This window comes from Trichechus manatus, unplaced genomic scaffold, assembly GCF_000243295.1.
Source record: "Trichechus manatus latirostris isolate Lorelei unplaced genomic scaffold, TriManLat1.0 scaffold00049, whole genome shotgun sequence".
NCBI lineage: Eukaryota > Metazoa > Chordata > Mammalia > Sirenia > Trichechidae > Trichechus > Trichechus manatus.
Window position 1 is genome coordinate 6217423 of NW_004443985.1, and position 19397 is coordinate 6236819.

General features: G+C 38.9%; 1 protein-coding gene across 2 annotated transcripts in view; it reads right to left on the reverse strand.

The window, feature by feature from the left end:
* Nucleotides 1-19397, reverse strand: part of FBXL2 (F-box and leucine rich repeat protein 2) — a 96264-nt gene that overhangs the window by 61225 nt on the left and 15642 nt on the right. Inside the window, exons 2-3 of one of the 2 annotated variants that reach the window (XM_012555831.2) lie at nt 7464-7525; nt 7234-7328 (exon numbers count right to left, since the gene is read on the reverse strand). In XM_012555831.2, the coding sequence (XP_012411285.1) occupies nt 7234-7271 (38 nt within the window). In that variant the 5' untranslated portion in view covers nt 7272-7328; nt 7464-7525. The remainder of the gene's footprint in view (nt 1-7233; nt 7329-7463; nt 7526-19397) is intronic. The other variant, XM_004377343.2, reaches the window with a different exon arrangement.

Genomic DNA, 19397 nt, shown 5'->3' on the forward strand with positions numbered 1-19397 from the left:
CTGACAGAGACTGGGGAAACGCCAAGGGTATGGCTCCTACACTCTCTTTTAACTCAGTACTAAAGACACTCCTGAGGTTCACCCTTCAGCCAGAGATTAGACAGACCCATGAAACAAAGTAAGACTAAATGGGCACCCCAGCCCAGGGGCAAGGGCGAGATTTGCTCTGTAAACCCTCATCTAAAATACAACAAAAAAATTTTAAGCGGATTAAAAATGAACTATAATGTCTGGGGATACACATTTGGGTGATAAATCTATAAAGCAATGAAATATAGTGATAAGCATAAAAATCAAGATAGTAGTTCCTTTCGGAAGAGAGATAAGTGACTGTGATTTTGATGGTACATCAAGGTGCTTCCTTGTGACTGATGAAGTTTAATTTATTGACCTAGGCGGGTACAAGGGTGTTTGTTTTATATATTTGTTTTGTGTGGTTCTCTAAATACACGTTAAACTTTACAATAAAAAAAATTTTTTTTAAAGAAAAAATAATGCCTGGATTACAGAAGAAACAATGGAAATTGATAAACTGAAATGTAAACCCTCATCTAAAATGAAATTGAAAGGTAAGAAAAACGCTAAACATTTGTGGAATGCAACAAAAGTAGAGCTTTGAGTTTATTGCCAAGATGGCTGAAAAATAATGAGCTCAATGTCCAACTTATGAAGGTAGCAAAAATAAACAGAATAAACTCAAGAAGGAAGAAGAATGGGATTTAAAAAGATATGAATAGACATTGTTAAAATAGAAAACAAAGAAAAATTAGAAAAGAATAAAGCCAAAGGCTGGTTCTTTGAAGACTAACAAAGTAGGTAAAGTTCAAATAAGGCTGATCAAGAAAGGAAAGAGTAAACGCTTGAACAAAATTATATTACAAATTAAAATGAGCACATTACAACAGATTCTGCAGAATTTAAAAAGAACTTTCAAGACAATGAATTTTAAAATTTAGATGAAATGGACAAATTTCTAGAAAAATAAAACTAGCAAAAGTGACTCAAGAAGAAATACAAAGTTTGAAAAATCCTATTAAACAAATTAGTTAAATTTTCCTACAAAGAAAATTTTAGGTTCAGATAATTTTATAGTTATATTAGGCTTTCAAGGACTAGTTAATACCAAGACAAACACTCTTCCAGACATCAGGAAAAAAGTGAACACTCCCCAACTCAATTCTATGAGGCTTCCATAACTTTGATTTCAAAATCAGATAAAGAAAATACGAGAAATAAAGGTATATGCCCTCATCACTCAAAAATACAGACGCCTTACCAAATACGTGGTATTGGCACACAGAGAAATAGAACAGGATAAAGACTCTAGATATAAATGCAGACATATATAACAGAGGTGATATGGCATTCCTTTGGAGGATCTGACTTCATAAAAGGTGTCTGTTCATGAAAAGACACCTTAAAAATATTAAAAAAAAAAAAAAAAACAAGTTACAAACTGGGAGAAATTACTTGTAAAATAAACCTTAATCTCAGAACAAATATTAGTGCTGAGAATATATTTTAAAAAACAACTACAAATAAATCAACAGGCAAAAGGCAAACATGCATTTCACAGAAGAAGAAATACGTGTGGCTGATAAGCATATGAACAGATACTCAACCTTACTAGAATTCAGGGAAATTCTAATAAAGAGCACAATGAGATGCCATTCTACATTTCTGTGGTAAAAATTAAAACGTGAAAACACTAAGTGTTGGAAAGGATATGACTCAACTGACTCTGTCACCCATTGCTAGTATGAATACAAATTGGTAAGACCACTTTGGAAAAACAATATTGTAAGGTTAAGTATTTGTATAGCCTATGACTTCTGGCACACCACTCCTAGAGACACTCTGAGACTCGTAGACCAGGAGACGGCGACTAGAACAGCAGCACTGCTTTTATTATCAAACCACTGGAAGGAATCCAAGTACTCATCAACAGGGAAATCAGTAAGTAACTTTTGGTGTATTCACACAATGGAATATTATTCAGCAGTAAAAATGAATGAGCAACAGCCAAACAGAGCAGCACAGATCACTCTTAGTAACATAATTTTTAGTGGCAAAAATGTCTCAAAAATATATATTTTTTTATGGTTAATAAACAAGCAAAAGTAAACATTAAACTGTTTAGTCACACGTATACTTATAATAAAAATTATCTTAAAAAGCAAGAAATCATAAACAATTTTAAGGGTGTTTTTCTTTGTACACTGAAGAAATTAGCCATTGCTTATAATGTGTATTTTAATTATTTCACTCACAACTGTGCTATTTATCCCTGGTATGGTATTTTTTGCTATATTTTCTTAGAGAGAAATTAACCAATCTTTTCCATTGTAACTACAGTATTCAATGTTTTTAAATTAACAGGTCTCTAAAATAACTGCAGGAATCAGACATTAGGGCAGAAATGTATCTAGTTCTATCCTTCCTTATCTGCAGAGTTTTACTGGGGTTTCGGGCCACCTCAATGTAGACAAAAAATTCAAAGGCATTATCAAGGTTTTAATGTACGAGGATAACTCCAACTTGGACTAACGAAAATCTGCTTCTGCCATGATTTGGGCTTAAATGCCAACCCTAAAATAGTGTCAAATAATGTAGAGAGGTAATGAAAAGGGCTTTTATGCGTAATGAAAAGGGCTTTTATGCTTCTGCATCTTATTTTGCCTCATGCAAGGTAAAAAATAAAAACAAACCAATTAAACCCTTTAACAACAACAAAATAACCTGCGTAGATATTTGATAACTTGAAGTTGTAGTGTGAACCCCTAAAAGAGCATCTTACCTGTTAGGCTGCCTTGGAATATACATAAAGCAGCCAGCATCACAGACAGCAGGAGGTAGGGGCATTCATCCTTGAAAAAGTCCATGGAGTGCTGAAACCAATCAGCAGGCAAGAATAACCCTCTCAATGATACACCCACAACAGGAATGAGCCCCTTACTACAGGGCTGCCCTAGGTTCTGTGATTACTTGCAAACACTGGGCTGTAACTTAAAGATTCCAGCGAAAACCACAATCTCACTCGCGGGATTGGCTTACATATTTTCAAAAAGGAGTATTTGAGAATTTAATCACTAGTCATTTTACAATTTTCCCTAGCAGATTCAACTACTAAAACTGCTAAATTATATGTAATTATGTAGTTTCATTCCATACTGCCCAAAATTATTAGACTCAGCTCTCTCATTTGAGGCAAGTAAACCGTCCTTCATCCAGCCAACATACACCATTTTGCAATGTATACATGTTAAGTTTAAAAAAGAAAGACATTACATAAATGACGACTTAGGTTATTTTTTTTTAATCTGTCTAGTAAGAGATTCCTTTCGTTGTTATTTATTGCTAACAAGAACTCCGTCTTCTCAGAACGTTTTGAACTGTGTCCTGCGGGTCTCACCCACTCTCTCTTGTGAAGTAGTTTACGTGTGTCTTCATTTCATCAGCAACATGTGAGAGCGACCATAACGGAAATCAAAACTTAAGGTCAAACAAATTAGTATTAAAATGTACAATCTGAGTTTTAGGCCAACGGTCAACTCACATAGACTTCTGTTCTCAAAAAACAGACAGTTCTTTCCAAGATACTGTCATTTTTATAATACCAAAATAATTATCAGTTGTCACAACACCACGACAAATCTGCTTAAGCCCTAGTAGTTGCTAGTTGAATATAAAATCATAGTACGCATTTCCGTTGAAATGAACTAGGCCATCTTGACGAAATGAAACATTGGGCTGTGGAGACTTACTTAATATTCAGGTCCTTTACCGAGATATTTTTAGCAATAGCATACATTAAGATCCATAGCAGGACAGCTTGCTTTATCAGTTGTTGCATTAAAATCTACTGCAGCAGTAAATATCATTAATTAAGTATTCAGGCATCCAGAATTGATATTAGTCAATAACAATAAGGGTTAACATTTATTAAGTGCCAAGTACTCTAAGCTGGTAGCAACGACCCCACAGAGTAAGAACGATTATTACCATTTGACAGATGATGAAGTTAAAGCCCAGAGAAACAATGAACTTGATGAAGGCCACACAACTAATAGACGGGGAGAGCTGAAATGTCATCCCAGAAAGTCTGGCTCCAGAAGTAACAGCGACTATAATGATGAGGACAAGCATATGCAAGGGCAAACCGACTCACTACAGGTTACAATAAATCAAATACTCCCATTGTTGTAAGCATTATATAACTGAATCCCCAGAAAGCATAAAATCACAAGCTGTTTGCTGAGGAGCAAAGGGCAAAGAGGAAGAATGTGACTACCTTTCATTTATGAGTGAAGGCTGGGTAAAAAAGCAAAATTGTAAAAAGTTGTTGAGTAACAAACTAAGGATAGACAGTGGAAGTAATCAGTGAATTAACAGCATTGGGTATTCTTAAAATTAGCAACAAGACGATCAGATGAAAGCGACACTAACAGATTCTTCTGATTGAATTCAAAGTAATACAAAGAGATGAAAAGAGGCACGACCATCATTCCAGGTTATGCTTGTTAAAGGTTCCAGAGTAGAAGCCGCAGCTTCACCTGACGTGATTGGCAATGGAAGCTCGGGAGAATTTAAGAGGGTGGTAATGGATGGCACTCAAAAATAGCAGAAGAGAAAATGACCTTGGCTGAAAGCAAGTAAGATTATCATAAAGTCAAAGAATTCACATCTATTGATGAAGTAACACCAAAGGTGAACAGGAATTCAACAAGAAGACAGACAAGAGTCTGCACTGCCATAAAGAAGTCTACAATATGCAGCGAAAACGTAAGCCTAGGGAAGACCGAAAGGAGAAGACATCATTTAACAGAGCAGAAAATAAGACATCCGTTCCACGAGGGTGGGGCCTTTGTCGCACGCACAGTTGTGAAATTAACAGACGATGAAGGTGGCTGCTTTGGTAACTGGTTCAAATCCTCCTTCGAAGTTTGGCTTAGAAAGACTAGAGCTAGGGAATGGGAGAGCTACTATTACTGAGAATACAAATTCTCAGGATAAAATGGCAGAAATGATTTAAGTCCACCAAAAAGTAAATAAACAAAAAACCAAAAATACTCTGGTTGGCGAGAGTTAATTTTGAGATTCAGGAGTCAGAGACCTGTAGTAGCAGTACTTTAAATTCCCCTTACAGGCTCCAAAATGAGAACAGAAGTGGGGAGGCAAATCTATGATGAGACGTGTTATGAACACTTGCTCTCAAATGGCAAATCTTTTGAGAAAAATGATGTATGAGCGAGCCTTGTGGTATGATTTAAAAGCTACAACTAGCAATGACAGCCTCCAGGATTCTGAACCGCTGGGATCATCATGGGTCTTTAAAAGAACTAAAATTATTTCTAGGACTTCGGTTTAGAAATTACACTATCACAAAAAGTGAATATAATTCCTTAATTCTTTACTGGTCTTTTACATGGCCTATCCTCCCCGCCTCTTTTTTTCCCCAGCAGACAGAAACCACTCCGTGGCTGGGTAGAGTGTAAAAGCTACCCTACCAGATGTGAAAAAATACTAAATTAATATCCTTGAGTCACAGTCAGTAGCAGTAATCATGCAAAGGGTGGAGTTTAATGACATCCCAGGGATGAGTGACTAATATGGGTCAGCCTGAAGTTGGCTACGGTTCCCCAGAGTAAGGAGGCCATATTCGTATTATAGCTGGACATCTGTGCTAGAACAGTGCTCTGGCCGGGTGCTGCACACTGCACAATTCTGTGGACACCGTACACATTGCAGTCTGTTGTGGGTGGTGTCCCTTGTAGTTGCTGATGCCTGCCCTCACCCAGCAATACTGGTTCTGACAGTTTAGTGTGCTTGATCAAGACCTCATGGGTTTATATGATACACACACACGCCTTCCTTTTCACAGCTTTCTTACCTTAAGATGATTCAAACGTCCAAGGATATTCTATCTATCCAAACAAATATTGGTTTTACTGGGATAAAATATAATTGTGACACTTTTCATATGATCCTGTCAATCAGTTTTTTTTTTAAATATATACTGAGTAGAATGAGCTCATGACAACAGTGCCAAATAACACAGGATGGCTAAGGAAAAATCCCACTGAAGCCTCTGAAATGTGACCACTACCGCCAAGCTGAGTCCTCACACCAGAGCCCTGGTGGCGCAGTGGTTAAGAGCTTGGCTGCTCACCAAAAGGTTGGCAGTTCGAATCCACCAGCCACTGTTTGGAAACCCTATGGGGCAGTTCTGCTCTGTCCTACAGGGCTGCTATGAGTCGGAATCAAGTCAATGGCAATGGGTTTAGTGTTCGTTTTTAACCTGTGGCATTTACAAAGTGACTCTGTGGTAGACTCAGGGACAGATGACAAGAATTACTCCCAATACTTAAACAAAACTCATACTCATTCCCCAAATGTTAAAATGAGATTTAGCTAGGTCAGAGAAGAGAGTCATCTGGTCAATCTCCTACTCTAGGTCAGCATTTCCCAGAAGTTGCCCATGAGATAGGAAAAGGCCTCCACAGACAGGAAGTAAGTTTGAAATGCCACAACTACCCATCTTGAAGCATCACCATACACATTAGCCTACTGTGGCTCTGAAAAATCCTAAAGTAAAATTAAAAAGTAAAAAAAATTGGTTTTGTTTAACCCAGTGTTTCCCACACTTATTTGGTCACAGAACCTGCTGCCTGTTTTGTTCTGTGGATATTGGCGATACGAGAAACAGAGTTTGGGAAATGCCATTCAAAGATCACCGTGTGTACTTGTATTAATTTTTGTGAAGAGTTAAAATGTAACAACACCCTAAACTAAAGTAAGATTTCTTTGATGATTACAGAGTACTAAAGAAAATGGCAATATCTCAGGGTCAACAAATGTTGGTTGAGAGCTTTCCTTGGTAAAATAACAGGCAAAATAACATTTACTGTATATAGAGGGATACTAGAAATAAACAAAAACCAAAAAGCCTGTTTTATAGTACTCACTGTCAGCATATAATGCTCATAAAATGAGTAAAAAAAAAAAAATCAGTATTTGGGGTTGACAGCATTTTAAGTGTTTAAGGAGAACATACCATGCCTATACTTATTTTCTGCACTCATTTTAAAACCCATTTATCCGACAACATCTAAAAGTCTGTGACTTTAGGAGCTCACAACCTTAGCAATACTCCCTCTTCATATTACTGACGACATGACAACCATCTACTGATACCAAACAGTGGCACCTACTGGAGACTATTACAATACTTACCACATTACCAAAAGAATCCAGACCCATGCTATGTACATACTTTAGTACGTTCTGGATTCGATCAAGTAAAATTTAACAACAAGCTGAACAGCATTCTATAAAACAAAAACAAAAAGTCAGTTAGGCTACTTCTTTTTTTCTATGCTATGGACTCATAGTGAGAAAAAAGATACTCTTGGAACTTGATGACTAATCAAATCTGAACTTACCTAAAACATATCTACACTTACCTTAAGAGAAGTTCCTTGGGTAACTTTTTGTTAATAAGGCCTTCATCACTGTTTGAGAAAACCTGGAAGAAGAAAAAAAAAGAAACTGTTAAAATGTTCTTCAACCAATACTAAAAACAAAAACATTGTTACATGTTTTTTATACCAAATAGAACAGCCCAATCACTAACCCACAGATATAATTATACTAATTTCATGAAGCCACTATACTCCAATATTGATGGGCATAAAGTATTTTTTATATCTTATCACCATTTCATAAAAAAGGCAACACACAGTTGCTTCTATGCTACACTGATTGGAGGTTCTTGCGAGGGCAATTAGGCAAGACAAGGAAATAACAGACATCCATATTGGAAAGGAAGAAATAAAGCAATCTCTGTTCTCAGATGACATGATTTTGTATGTAGAAAATACTCAGGAATTCATAAAAAATCTATTAGAACTAATCAAGGAGTTCAGCAAGGTTGCAGGATACAAAGTTAATATACAAAAATAAATTCCATTTCTATACACTAACCATGAACCACCAAAAATGAAATCAAGAAAATAATGTCATTTACAATAGCATGAAAAAGGATAAACTACTTAATAAATACAACAAAGTATAAGACACTGAAAATTATAAAACATCATTAAAAAGATTAAATATGTAAATAAATTGAGAGAAACCCTATGTCCACGGATTGAAGACTTAATAGTGTAAGACAGCAACTGTCCTCAAGGAGCCCTGGTGGTGCAAACAGTTAAGCACCCGGTTGCTAACCGAAACGTTGGCGGTTCGAACTCACCCAGATGCTCTGCGGGAGAAAGACCTAGCGACCTGCTTGCATAAAGATTACGTATGGGGCAGTTCTACTCGGTCACGTGGGGTCACTAGGAGTTGGAAACGACTCTAAGGCTCTAACAACAACAGCAACACTCCTCGAACTGATCTACGTATTTAACACAATCCCTATCAAAATATCAGCCACCTTTTCTACAACATTTGACAAGCTGATCCTAAAATTCATGGGGAATTGCAAGGGATTTCCAGAAGAGCCAAACTAATCTTGAAAAAGAAAAACAAAGTTGGAGGACTCACACGTCTCATTTTCAAAACTTACTACAAAGCGACAGTAATTGAAATAGTGAGATTGATACTGGCATGAGGAAAGACAAGCAGATCACTAGCATAGAATTGAGAGTCCAGAAATACACCCTTAAGTTTATGGGCAATGGATTTTCAACAAAGTTTCTTAACTACAGCACCAAAATCATAAGAAATCAAAGAAAAAAATAGTTAAATTGGACTTCATCAAAATTAAAAACTGTTGCATTTCAAAAGACAACTATCAAAAAGTGAAAATACAACCCACAAATTGGAGAAAATATTTGGAAGTCACGTACCTGATAAGGGGCTTAATCCAGAATATATAACGAACTCTCACAACTCCACAATAAAAAGAAAGAACCCAATTTAAAAATGGAGAAAGAGTTTGAATAGACATTTCTCTAAAGAAGATATACAAACAGCCAATCAGCCCATAAAAAGGTGCTCAACATGATTAGTCATGAGGGAAATGCTAACCAAAACCACAGTGAAATACCACACTTCATACCCACTGTGGTCGTGTGCCATCAAGAGATTCCGACTCACAGTAACCCTATATAACAGAGTAGAACTGCCCCCACAGGGCCTCCCACGCTGTAAATGTTTACAGGAGGAGATCGCCAGGTCTTTTCTCCCGTGGGGTGGCTGGTGGGCTCGAACCATTGACCTTGCAGTTTGCAGCCAAGCGCTTTAACCACTGTGCCACCAGGGCTCCTTTCATACCCACTACGATGGCTAACATAAAAAGAGAAATGATAACACGAGATGGCAAGATGTAGAGGACCTGCAACCCTCATGTACTGTTGGTGGAAATGTAAAATGGTGCAGCTGCTTTGGAAAACAGTCTGGCACTTCCTCAAAGGTCGAACACAGAGTTACCATAGAACCCAGTAATTTTAATCGCAGGCATATACCCAAGAGAAATGAAAACCTGTGTCCATACAAACACTTGGATGTAAATGTTCACGGCAGCACTATTCATAATAGCCAAAAAGTAGAAACAATCCAAATGTCCATTAAACGAAAAATGAATTTTAAAAATGTGGTACGGCCAGACAATGAAGTATTAGTTAGTAATAAAAAGTACGGAAGTCCTAATACATATTACAGTGTGAATGAACCTTGAAAACATTATGCTAAGCGGAAGAAATCAGACACAAAAGGCCGCACACTGTCTAATTCCATTTACATTCAATGTCCAGAAAAGGCAAATCCAGGAAACAGAAAATAGATTCGTGGTTGCTAAAGGCTGGGGAGTGACTGTTAACTGGTAGGAGGTTTCTTTCTGGATTAATGAAAATGTTCTTGAATTACAGAGTTGTGATGACTGCGCAATTTTGTGAATATACTAAAACCTACTGAAACGTATCTTTTAAAAGAGCGACATCAATGGTATCTGAATAATGTCTCAGTAAGAAATAGAATAAGAATATATAAACACAACCCACCAAACTAACTGCAAGCAGCAAAAGTGGAAGGAAACACTGCTATAAATAGTTCCCTACATTCATTTTCAAAGCAGTGTCAGTGACAAGTCGTAGTGGTATGAGAGACTAAACCAAAAAACCCACTGCCGTCAAGTCAGTTCCAACTCAGGCAACACCGTAGGGTTCCCAAGGCTGTAAATCTCTATGGAAGCAGACAGACAAGTCTTTCTCCCGTGGAGCCGCTGGGGGTTTTGAACCGCCAACCTTTTGGTTAGCAATCACTTTAGTGACTGCGCCACTAGGGTGTGGTGAGACTAATACTTATTAAGCGCCTACTGTATTCCAAGCTCCCATTAACCAAAAAGCCAAACCCATTGCTGTCAAGTCAATTCTGACTCACAGGGACCCTACAGGTTCTATAAGCACTGTATTAGATTAGTTCTCTAAATTATCCCATTTAATCGAGTTCCTTGACATGACAATTTAGGTTATGGATTTCAGATCTTTCTTTTTTAACGTAGGTGTTTACAGCTATAAATTCCCCTCTGAGAACTGCTTTCACTACATCATGTAAGTGTTGATATGTTGTATTTTCCTTTTCGTGTATCTGGAAGTATTTTCTAATTATCTTTGTGATTTCTTTTTTGATGCACTGGTTAACTGTTATTTTTCACATATTTGTAAATTTTCCAGTTTTCCTTCTAGCTTTATTCCACTGTGGTCAGAGAAGATATTTTGAATAACATTAATCTTTTTAAACCTGAGACTTTTGCGGCTTAACATATGGTCTACCCTGATGAAGGTCCCATGTGCACTAAAGGAAAAAGCGCTTTGTACTGCTGTTGCGTGGAGTAGTCTACATACGCCTGTTAGGTCTAGTTGGGTTATACTGTGGTTCGGTTCTCTATTTCCTTATTGATCTTCTGTCTCGATGTTCTATCCATTACTGAAAGTGGGGTACTGAAATCTCCAACTATTGCTGTAAAACCACCTATTTCTCCCTTCAATTCTGTCCATGTTTGCATCCCGTATTTTGGGATCTGTTGTTCGGTATATAGATGTTAACAACTGTTGTCTTCTTGATGAACTGACCCTTTTACTTACTGGCCTTCTTTGTCTCTTGTAACAATTTTTGACTTAAAGTCTGTTTTGTCTAACATTAGAATAGTCACCCAATTCTCTTTGGTTAATATTCGCATGGAGTATTTTTTTTCTATCCTTTCACCTATTGGTTTCTTTGGATCTAAAGTGAATCTCTTGTAGACAGCCTATATTTGGATCATGTGTTTTCATCCATTCTGCCAGACTCTGTCTTTTAATTGGACAGTTTAATCCTTTTACATTTAAAGTGAATAATGATAAGGACTTACCATTTTGCTATTTGTTTTCTGTATTCCTTATACCTTTTTTGTTCCTCACTTCCTCCAATACTGCCAATTTTTGTATTTGATTTTTTCAAGTGTGCCATTGTGATCGCTCAATTCCTTTTCTGTATATTTTTAGTTGTTTTCCTATAAGTTACCACAGAGACTACAATTAACATCTTACATTTATAATAATCTTCTTTGACTTGACATGAACCGAACTTCATAGCATTCTGAACTGCTTCTATCCAGTTCCACCCTCCCTTTATGTTGCTACTGTCACAAATCACATCTTTATACATTGTGTTCATTAACATAGATTTATAATTATTGTTCTATGTATTTGCTTTTAAAATCATATAAGAAAGAAAAAGAGAAGTTACAAACCAAAAACCCAATGATCTGGCTTTTATATTTGCCTACGTAGTTACCGTTACTGGAGCTCTTTATTTCTTCAAATGGCTTTATTTTCTAGTGTTCTTTCATTTCAGCCTGAAAGACTTCCTTCAGAGCTAGTCTACTGGTGATGAACTCCCTCAGTTGTCTTAATTTCTCCTTTCTTGATGGATAGTTTCAAAAGATATAGAAATCTTTGTTGACAGGTTTTTTTTTCTTTTCTTTTCAGTTCTTCAAATAAGTCATCTAGTCATCTAACTACTTTCTGGCCTTCATGGTTCCCGCTGAGAAATCGCCTGTTAATCTTACTGAGGATCCCTTGTATGTGATGAGTTGCATCTCTCTTGCCACTTTTGAGATTCTCTGTATTCATCTTTTAATAATTTGAAGATAACGTACCTCAGTATGAATCTCTTTATCTCACTTGCCTGGAGTTCGTTGAGCTTCTTGGATGTGTACATCACATGAAAAACATGAGTCATCAAATCTGGGATATTTCATCCTTTTTTTTTTTATCGTACTTTAGACGAAGGTTTACAGAGCAAACCAGTTTCTCATAAACAATATACATATCGTTTTGTGACACTGGTTGCCAACCCCATGACATGTCAACACTCCTGCTTTACTGTCCCCTCCTGCCTCTCATCCTTGCCCTGGGCTGGTGCCCATTTAGTCTCGTTTTATTTTATGGGCTTATCTAATCTCTGTCAGCCATTATTTCTTCAAATATTCTTTCTGTCCTTTTCTCTCTCTCTCTCTCCTTTGGCTTGATGGTATTCCACAGGCCCCTTGGGCTCTGTTCACTTCTCTTAATTCTTTTTTGTTTTTACTCTTTATTGTTGTTGTTTTTGTCAGGTGCTGTCCAGTTGGTTCTGACTGACAGCGACCCTGCATGTAACAGAACGAAACACTGCCTGGTCCTGCACCATTCTCACAATCTTTGCTGCTTGAGCCTATTGTTGCAGCCACTGTGTCAATCCATCTTATTGGGGCTCTTCCTCTTTTTCGCTGATCCTCTACTTTACCAAGCATGATGTCCTTCTCCAGGGACTGGCCCCTCCTGATAACATGTCCAAATTACACGATACGAAGTCTTGCCATCCTCTCTTCCAAAGAGTACTCTGGCTGTACTTCTTCCAAGACAGATTTGTTCAATCTTCTGGCAGTCCACGGCATATTCAACATTCTTTGCCAACACCATAATTTAAAGGCATCAATTTTTCTAGTCTGCCTTATTCATTGTCCAGCTTTTGCATGCATATGAGATGATTGAAAATACCATGGTTTGAGTCAGGCGCACCTTAGTCCTCAAAGTGACATCTTTGCTTTTTAACACTTCAAAGAGTCTTTTGCAGCAGATTTGCCCAATGCAATATGTCATTTGATTTCCTGACTGCTGCCTCCATGGGCATTGACTGTGGATCCAAGTAAAATGAAATTCTTGACAACATCAATATTTTCTCCATTTATCATCACGTTGCTTATTGGTTCAGTTGTGAGGACTTTTGTCGTCTTTATGTTGAGGTGTAATCCATACTGAAGACTGTGGTCTTTGATCTTCATCAGTAAGTGCTTCAAGTCCTCTTCACTTTCAGCAAGCAAGGTTGTGTCATCTGCATATTATTGCAGGTTGTTAGTCTTCCACCAATCCTGATGCCATATTCTTCTTCATATAGTCCAGCTTCTCAGATTATTTGCTCAGCATACAGACTGAATAAGTACGGTGAAAGGATACAACCCTAATGCACACCTTTCCTGATTTTAAACCACGAAGATAGTATCCCCTTGTTTTGTTTGAACAACTGCCTCTTGGTGTATATACAGGTTCTACATAAGCACAATTAAGTGTTCTGAAATTATCAATCTTGCAATGTTATCTATAATTTGTTAGGATCCACACAGTCAAATGTCTTTGCATAGTCAATAAAAAACAAGTAAACATCTTTCTGGTATTCTCTGCTTTCAGCCAAGAATACCTATTTTTGCTCCTTAGACTGGATTACTTTTATTGTCCTATCTTCAATTTCACTGATTCATTCTTCTGCCTGCTCAGATATGCTGAATTCCTCTAGTGAAATTTTTATTTTAGTTTTTATACTTTTCAGTTCCAGAATTTAGATTTGGTTCCTTTTTATAATTTTGATCTCTTTATTGATGTTATCATTTTGTTCATACATAACTGTCACGGTATACTTTAGTTCTTTGCCCATGATTTCCTTAAGCTCTTTGAACATATTTAAGACAGTTGATTTAAAGTCTTTGTAAGTCCAATGCCTGGGATTTCTCAAGGACAATTACTGCCATTTCCTTATTTTATTTTCCTGTGAATGTGCCATCCTATGTATGCCTTGTAACTTTTTGTTGAAAACTGGATATTTTTGATATCAGAATAAAGTAGCCCTAGAAATCTGATTCTCCGCATTCATCAGGGCTTGCCGTTGTTGACTGCTGATGGATGGGGTTGTCAATTTGTTTGGAGACTTTTCCAAACTATTTTCTCAGACTGTATTCTTTGTGTGTCAGTCTACTCAGGTCTTTGTTCTGTTATCTGAGTGTCCACCCAGTGGCATGACATAGATTTCCCTAAATGCCTGAAACAGAAAAAAAAAAAAACCTCTCCCCATCTTTGCAGATTGGTTCTGAGCTGGGATACTCCTTCAATGCTAAGCAGAGTGCTTACAACTCTACCTTAGCCTTTACCTCCTGCTTATGTAGAGTTCAAGATCAGGCAGAGGTGTAAGTGTAGGGTCCTCACAGGTATCTTCTGAGTATGTGTCCAGCCCTAGACATACATGTTTCACTCCAGAATCCCCAGTATATGTGGGAACCCTTCAAAGCCCTTATTTCCCCAAGATTTTCCTCCTCAGCCATCTTCTTCCCAGGCTTTTAAATCTGTCTGCTGCTCCATCCCTTGCCACAGGTGGCTATGGCTTTCAATAGGCACCACCTAGTCAGCGGCTCTAGCCCAAGGGATCTGTGTGTGGCGGGGAAATAATGGTCAGCCTCTACTCCAGTCCTTCAGGAAACCACTACATAAGTCAAAACACATAAAAAGTTTTCTGAGAACAAGGTCCATATTGGCCTCTTGGCACCAGCAAGACACACCACGAATGTGGGCTGCTGTTCCCATGGCTATCACCACGCTGGAGATGGAGGATAGAAGGCAGGTAAGCCCCCCCAAAAAAAGCTACAATTCATCTCTTACCAACATTTAGCAGGCTTTTTCTTCAATAATCATTCCCTTGGTTGCTGTAAGCGTTTGATTAGATCCAGAGTTCTGAAAAAGTTGACTCTTGTCAATTTTTGCCAGTTTAATGGTTGCTTCAGTGGACAGACTGATTTTTTAAGTTCCTGTCTTAGTCATTTAGTGTTGCTATAACAGAAATACCACAAGTGGATGGCTTTAATAAACACAAGTTTATTCTCTCACAGTTTAGGAGGCTAGAAGTCTGAATTCAGGGCACCAGCTCCAGAAAAAGACTCTCTCTGTCAGTTCTGGGGAAAGGTCCTTATCTTCAATTTTCCCCTGGTCTAGGAGATTCTCAGCCCAGGGATCCCAGGTCCAAAGGACGTGCTCTGCTCCTGGTTCTTCATTCTTAGTGGCATGAGGTCCTCCTTTGTCTGCTCACTCCTCTTTTATATCTCAAAAGAAACTGAATCAAAATACAACCTAATCTTATAGATTGAGTCCTGCCTCATTAACATAACTGCCTCTAATCCTGCCTCGTTAACATCATAGAGACAAGATTTACAACACATAAGAAAATCACATCAGATGACAAAATGGTGGACAGTCATACAATACTGGGAATCATGGCCTAGCCAGGTTGACATATATTTTTGGGGGACACAATTTTTCCTAACAGTCCCCTACGCCACTATTTTGTGTCCCATTTAATCTTCAGAGTAATTCTACAAGAGCGGAATCATCCTGTTGTTTTTAACATATAAAAAAACTGAGACCCAGTGTGGTGAACTGAATTCCATTATGCGGCCTTTCGCCTTGGTTCTTTAGAAAAACAGCTTAGCAGACTTTTCCACTAAGCCCTGAGGAGTTGCCTTTGCCCTAGTTTTCTACTCCAGAGGGTTTGTTACTTTTGTCCAGCTTGACTGACATTTCCTGGGTAAACTGTAAGCAACTTGTGGTTTAATACTTTTTGTCTGGTCCTGGGCTGCAGCCTGTCATATGACTGGTATGCACCTTGCAGGGATTGGTCAATAGACTATGCAAATGAGGTGAGCTGTCACCTACTATGCAAATGAAGTATCTGTGACCTACCAAGAGGGGGTTGGTCAGCTTGTAGTCCTGCTGGGGGGCGGGGGGGACATGCCATGAAATTGACAAGGAGTTGTGTATATAAGCAGTCAACTCAACAGAGGTTTTTGGGAGACAGAAAGAAGCAGGAAGAGAAGCAGCAGGAAGAAGAAGGAAGAGAGAAGAAGCAGAGAAAAAAAGGAGGCAAGGCCCCTCCTAAAAGAGCTATAACACGGGTCAAGGGCTGTAACACTGAAGACAGCGAGAGGCCCAGAAGGGCCCAGCAGCAGAGCCAGCGACAACAGACCTGGAAGGAGCACTGTAGCAGAGTCAGTGACAGACAGGAGCCTGTCCTGAGGGGGCCGGGAGGAGGCCTGGACAGCTGAGAGGAAGCCTGCATGGCTGAGAGCTGAGAGAGCTGTCCTGCACTGAAGAATGGAGATTCTGCCTACATGCTTCCTGATCCTGAGTTGTACCCTGTTCCTTAAGAAACCATTTAACTGTAAGTATGGTGAGTTCTGTGTGGCCATTGTAATGGATTATTGAACACAGAAGAGAAGTAGAGAGTGTCATGGGAGGGAAGGCTGGTGTCAGAATTGGTAAAAAGGTTGGAGAGTAGAGGTATGTCTGACCTCCATCTCATAGGGATCAGCCTTGGGCTGATCTTGATTCTCATTATCCTCTCTGAAGTTAGACAGGTTTTGATGCTACTACTACGACCATTTCACACCCAGAGAGATAAATAATTAGCTAAAGATCATATAGCTAGAAGTGGTAGATACTGGATCAAACCTACAGCCAAAACTCTACCCTAAACCATGTGGTCTCTAAGAAAAAGTGAGTTAAGTGTAAGAAATAAGAAAACCAGTAGATAGATATGACATTGAAATAAGAAGTTTATTTTAATGTAAAGAAGTCTACTTTGCAAACCCCAGAGAACCAAGAGAGAACTAATAAGGGATTTAAATCAAGTGATCTGATAGAAGGCACATGCATAGGAATGAAAGAGCTTCTTAAGGGTAGGTACTACTTCTGTCCTACATACCACTGAACACTCAGAACTCACCATGGTGCCTCCCACATTCTAGAAACAAGCTCAATGATTACCAAATGACTGAATGAATATCAGTAATAGCCATAATTCTCATAAAATGAAGGTATATAAATATTTAGGGTTGGTAGCACTTCAAGTGTTAAGCAAGAGATTATATAATAATTGCATTTATTTTTACATTTACATGACATAAAACTCACCCTTTCAAAGTGTACAATTCAGTGGTTTTTGGTATAGTCACAAAGTTGTGCAACCATCACTCGTATCAAATTTTAGAACCTTTTCATCAACCCAAAAAGAAACCACACACCCATTAGCAATCACTCTCTATTCTTCTCTCTCTAGCACTAGGCAACCACTAATCTTTTCTGACTCAATGGATTTGCCTATTCTGCACAACTGAACTTGAATGGAAGCATACAATATGTGATCTTTTGTGTCTGGCTTCTTTCACTCAGTATAATGTTTTCAAGGTCCATTCATGTTGTAGCATCTATATGTACTTCATTCCTTTTTATTGATGAATAATATTCCATTGTGTGGATATACCACATTTTGTTTAGCCATTCATCAGTTGATGGATAGTTGGATTGTTTCTACTTTTGGGGTTGTCTTAGTCATCTAGTGCTGCTATAAGAGAAATACCATAAGTGGATAGCTTTAACAAACAGAAATTTATTTTCTCACAGTCTAGTAGGCTAGAACTCCAAATTTAGGGCATCAGCTCTAAGGGAAAGCTTTCTCTCTCTAATGGCTCTAGAGGAAGGTCTTTGTCATCAATTTTCCCTTGGGCTAGGAGCTTCTCAGTAGCGGGGACCCCGGGTCCAAAGGACATACTCTGCTCCTGGCACTACTTACTTGGTGGTATGACGTCCCCTTTGGTGAGCATTCATATGAGACACAAATATCTTTACTTCTTTGGCCCATTCAGTGAGGTCTATCCACACACCTCTTCCCCATAAACTCTTGTCTCCAATTTTTCAATCATGTTCCTTCCAAGTCCCTGACCATCCAGCCAAATCACTGGCCACAGTCCACGAATCAGTATAAATCACACATCTGGCCATTTCTCCTTCAAAGCAAAGTGAACAACCAGTGCACTACTTGAAGTTCTGTCCATTGGGAGGATTTCCCTTCACCACTGTCCTTCAGGGAGGTCCCAGAAGGGGGCTGTAGTGCTGCCACTGTCCATTTTCAAGGGCTGCCTGCATATCACGCAGAACCATCTGTAAACCAGGCACGAGTTTTCTCTTCTTCAGTCACGGATCATAAGGAACTCCCCATGAGGCCATAGGTGGAGACTGGGAGATGGAAGGTAATGTGACAGAAGTGGAGACGGTGGGCATTTGGGCCACTTCCTCAAGCAACTTACTTGTGCCTTCAGGTCCTGCTTGGGCCCAATCTTGTATATACCACTTCCATTTAGAGATGGAGTGCTGCTGTGTATGTCCAATTTTATGACTCTGTGGGTCAGATAACACCCAGTTCATGATGGGCAGCTCAGGTGGCATGGCGACTTGGTGTCTCACGGTTAAGCGTTCAGTCTCTGATAAGGCCCAGTAATAAGCCAAAAGCTGTTTCTCAAAAGGAGAGTAGTTACCTGCAAAGGATGGCAGAGCTTTGCTCCAAAATCCTGAGGGTCTGCTCTGTGATTCACCAAGAGGGGCCTGTCAAAGATTCCAAACAGCATCTCTATCTGCCACTGACACTTCAAGCAACATTAGATCAGCTGGATCATATGGCCCAAGCGGCACAGTGGCTTGCATGGCGGCATGAAGCTGCTGCAGAGCCTTCTCTTGTTCCAGGCCCCATTCAAAACTAGCAGCTTTTCGAGTCACTTAATAGGCTGGAGTAGCACACCCAAATGCGGAATTCACTGTCTCCAAAATCCAAAGAGGCCCACTAGGCGTTATGCCTCCTTTTTAGTGTGGGAGAAGCCAGATGCAATAATTTATCCTTCACTTTAGAAGGAATATCTCGACATGCCCTATACCACTGGACACCTAGAAATTTCACTGAGGTGGAAAGGTGCCCGAATTTCTGTGGGATTAATTTCCCACCCTCTAGCATGCAAATGTTTTACCAGTAAGTCCAGAGTCATTGACACTTCTTTCTTACTAGGTCCAATCTGCATAATGTCATCAATGTAATGGACCAGTGTGATGTTTTGTGGAAAGGAAAGGCAATAAGGTCCCTGTGGACTAAATTATGACATAGGGCTGGGAAGTTGATGTAGCCCTGAGGTAGACAACTGAGGGTGGATTGCTGGCCTTGCCAACGGAAGGCAAACTGCTTCTGATGGTCCTTCAAAACAGTTGGAGAAAAAGGCATTAGCCAGATCAAAA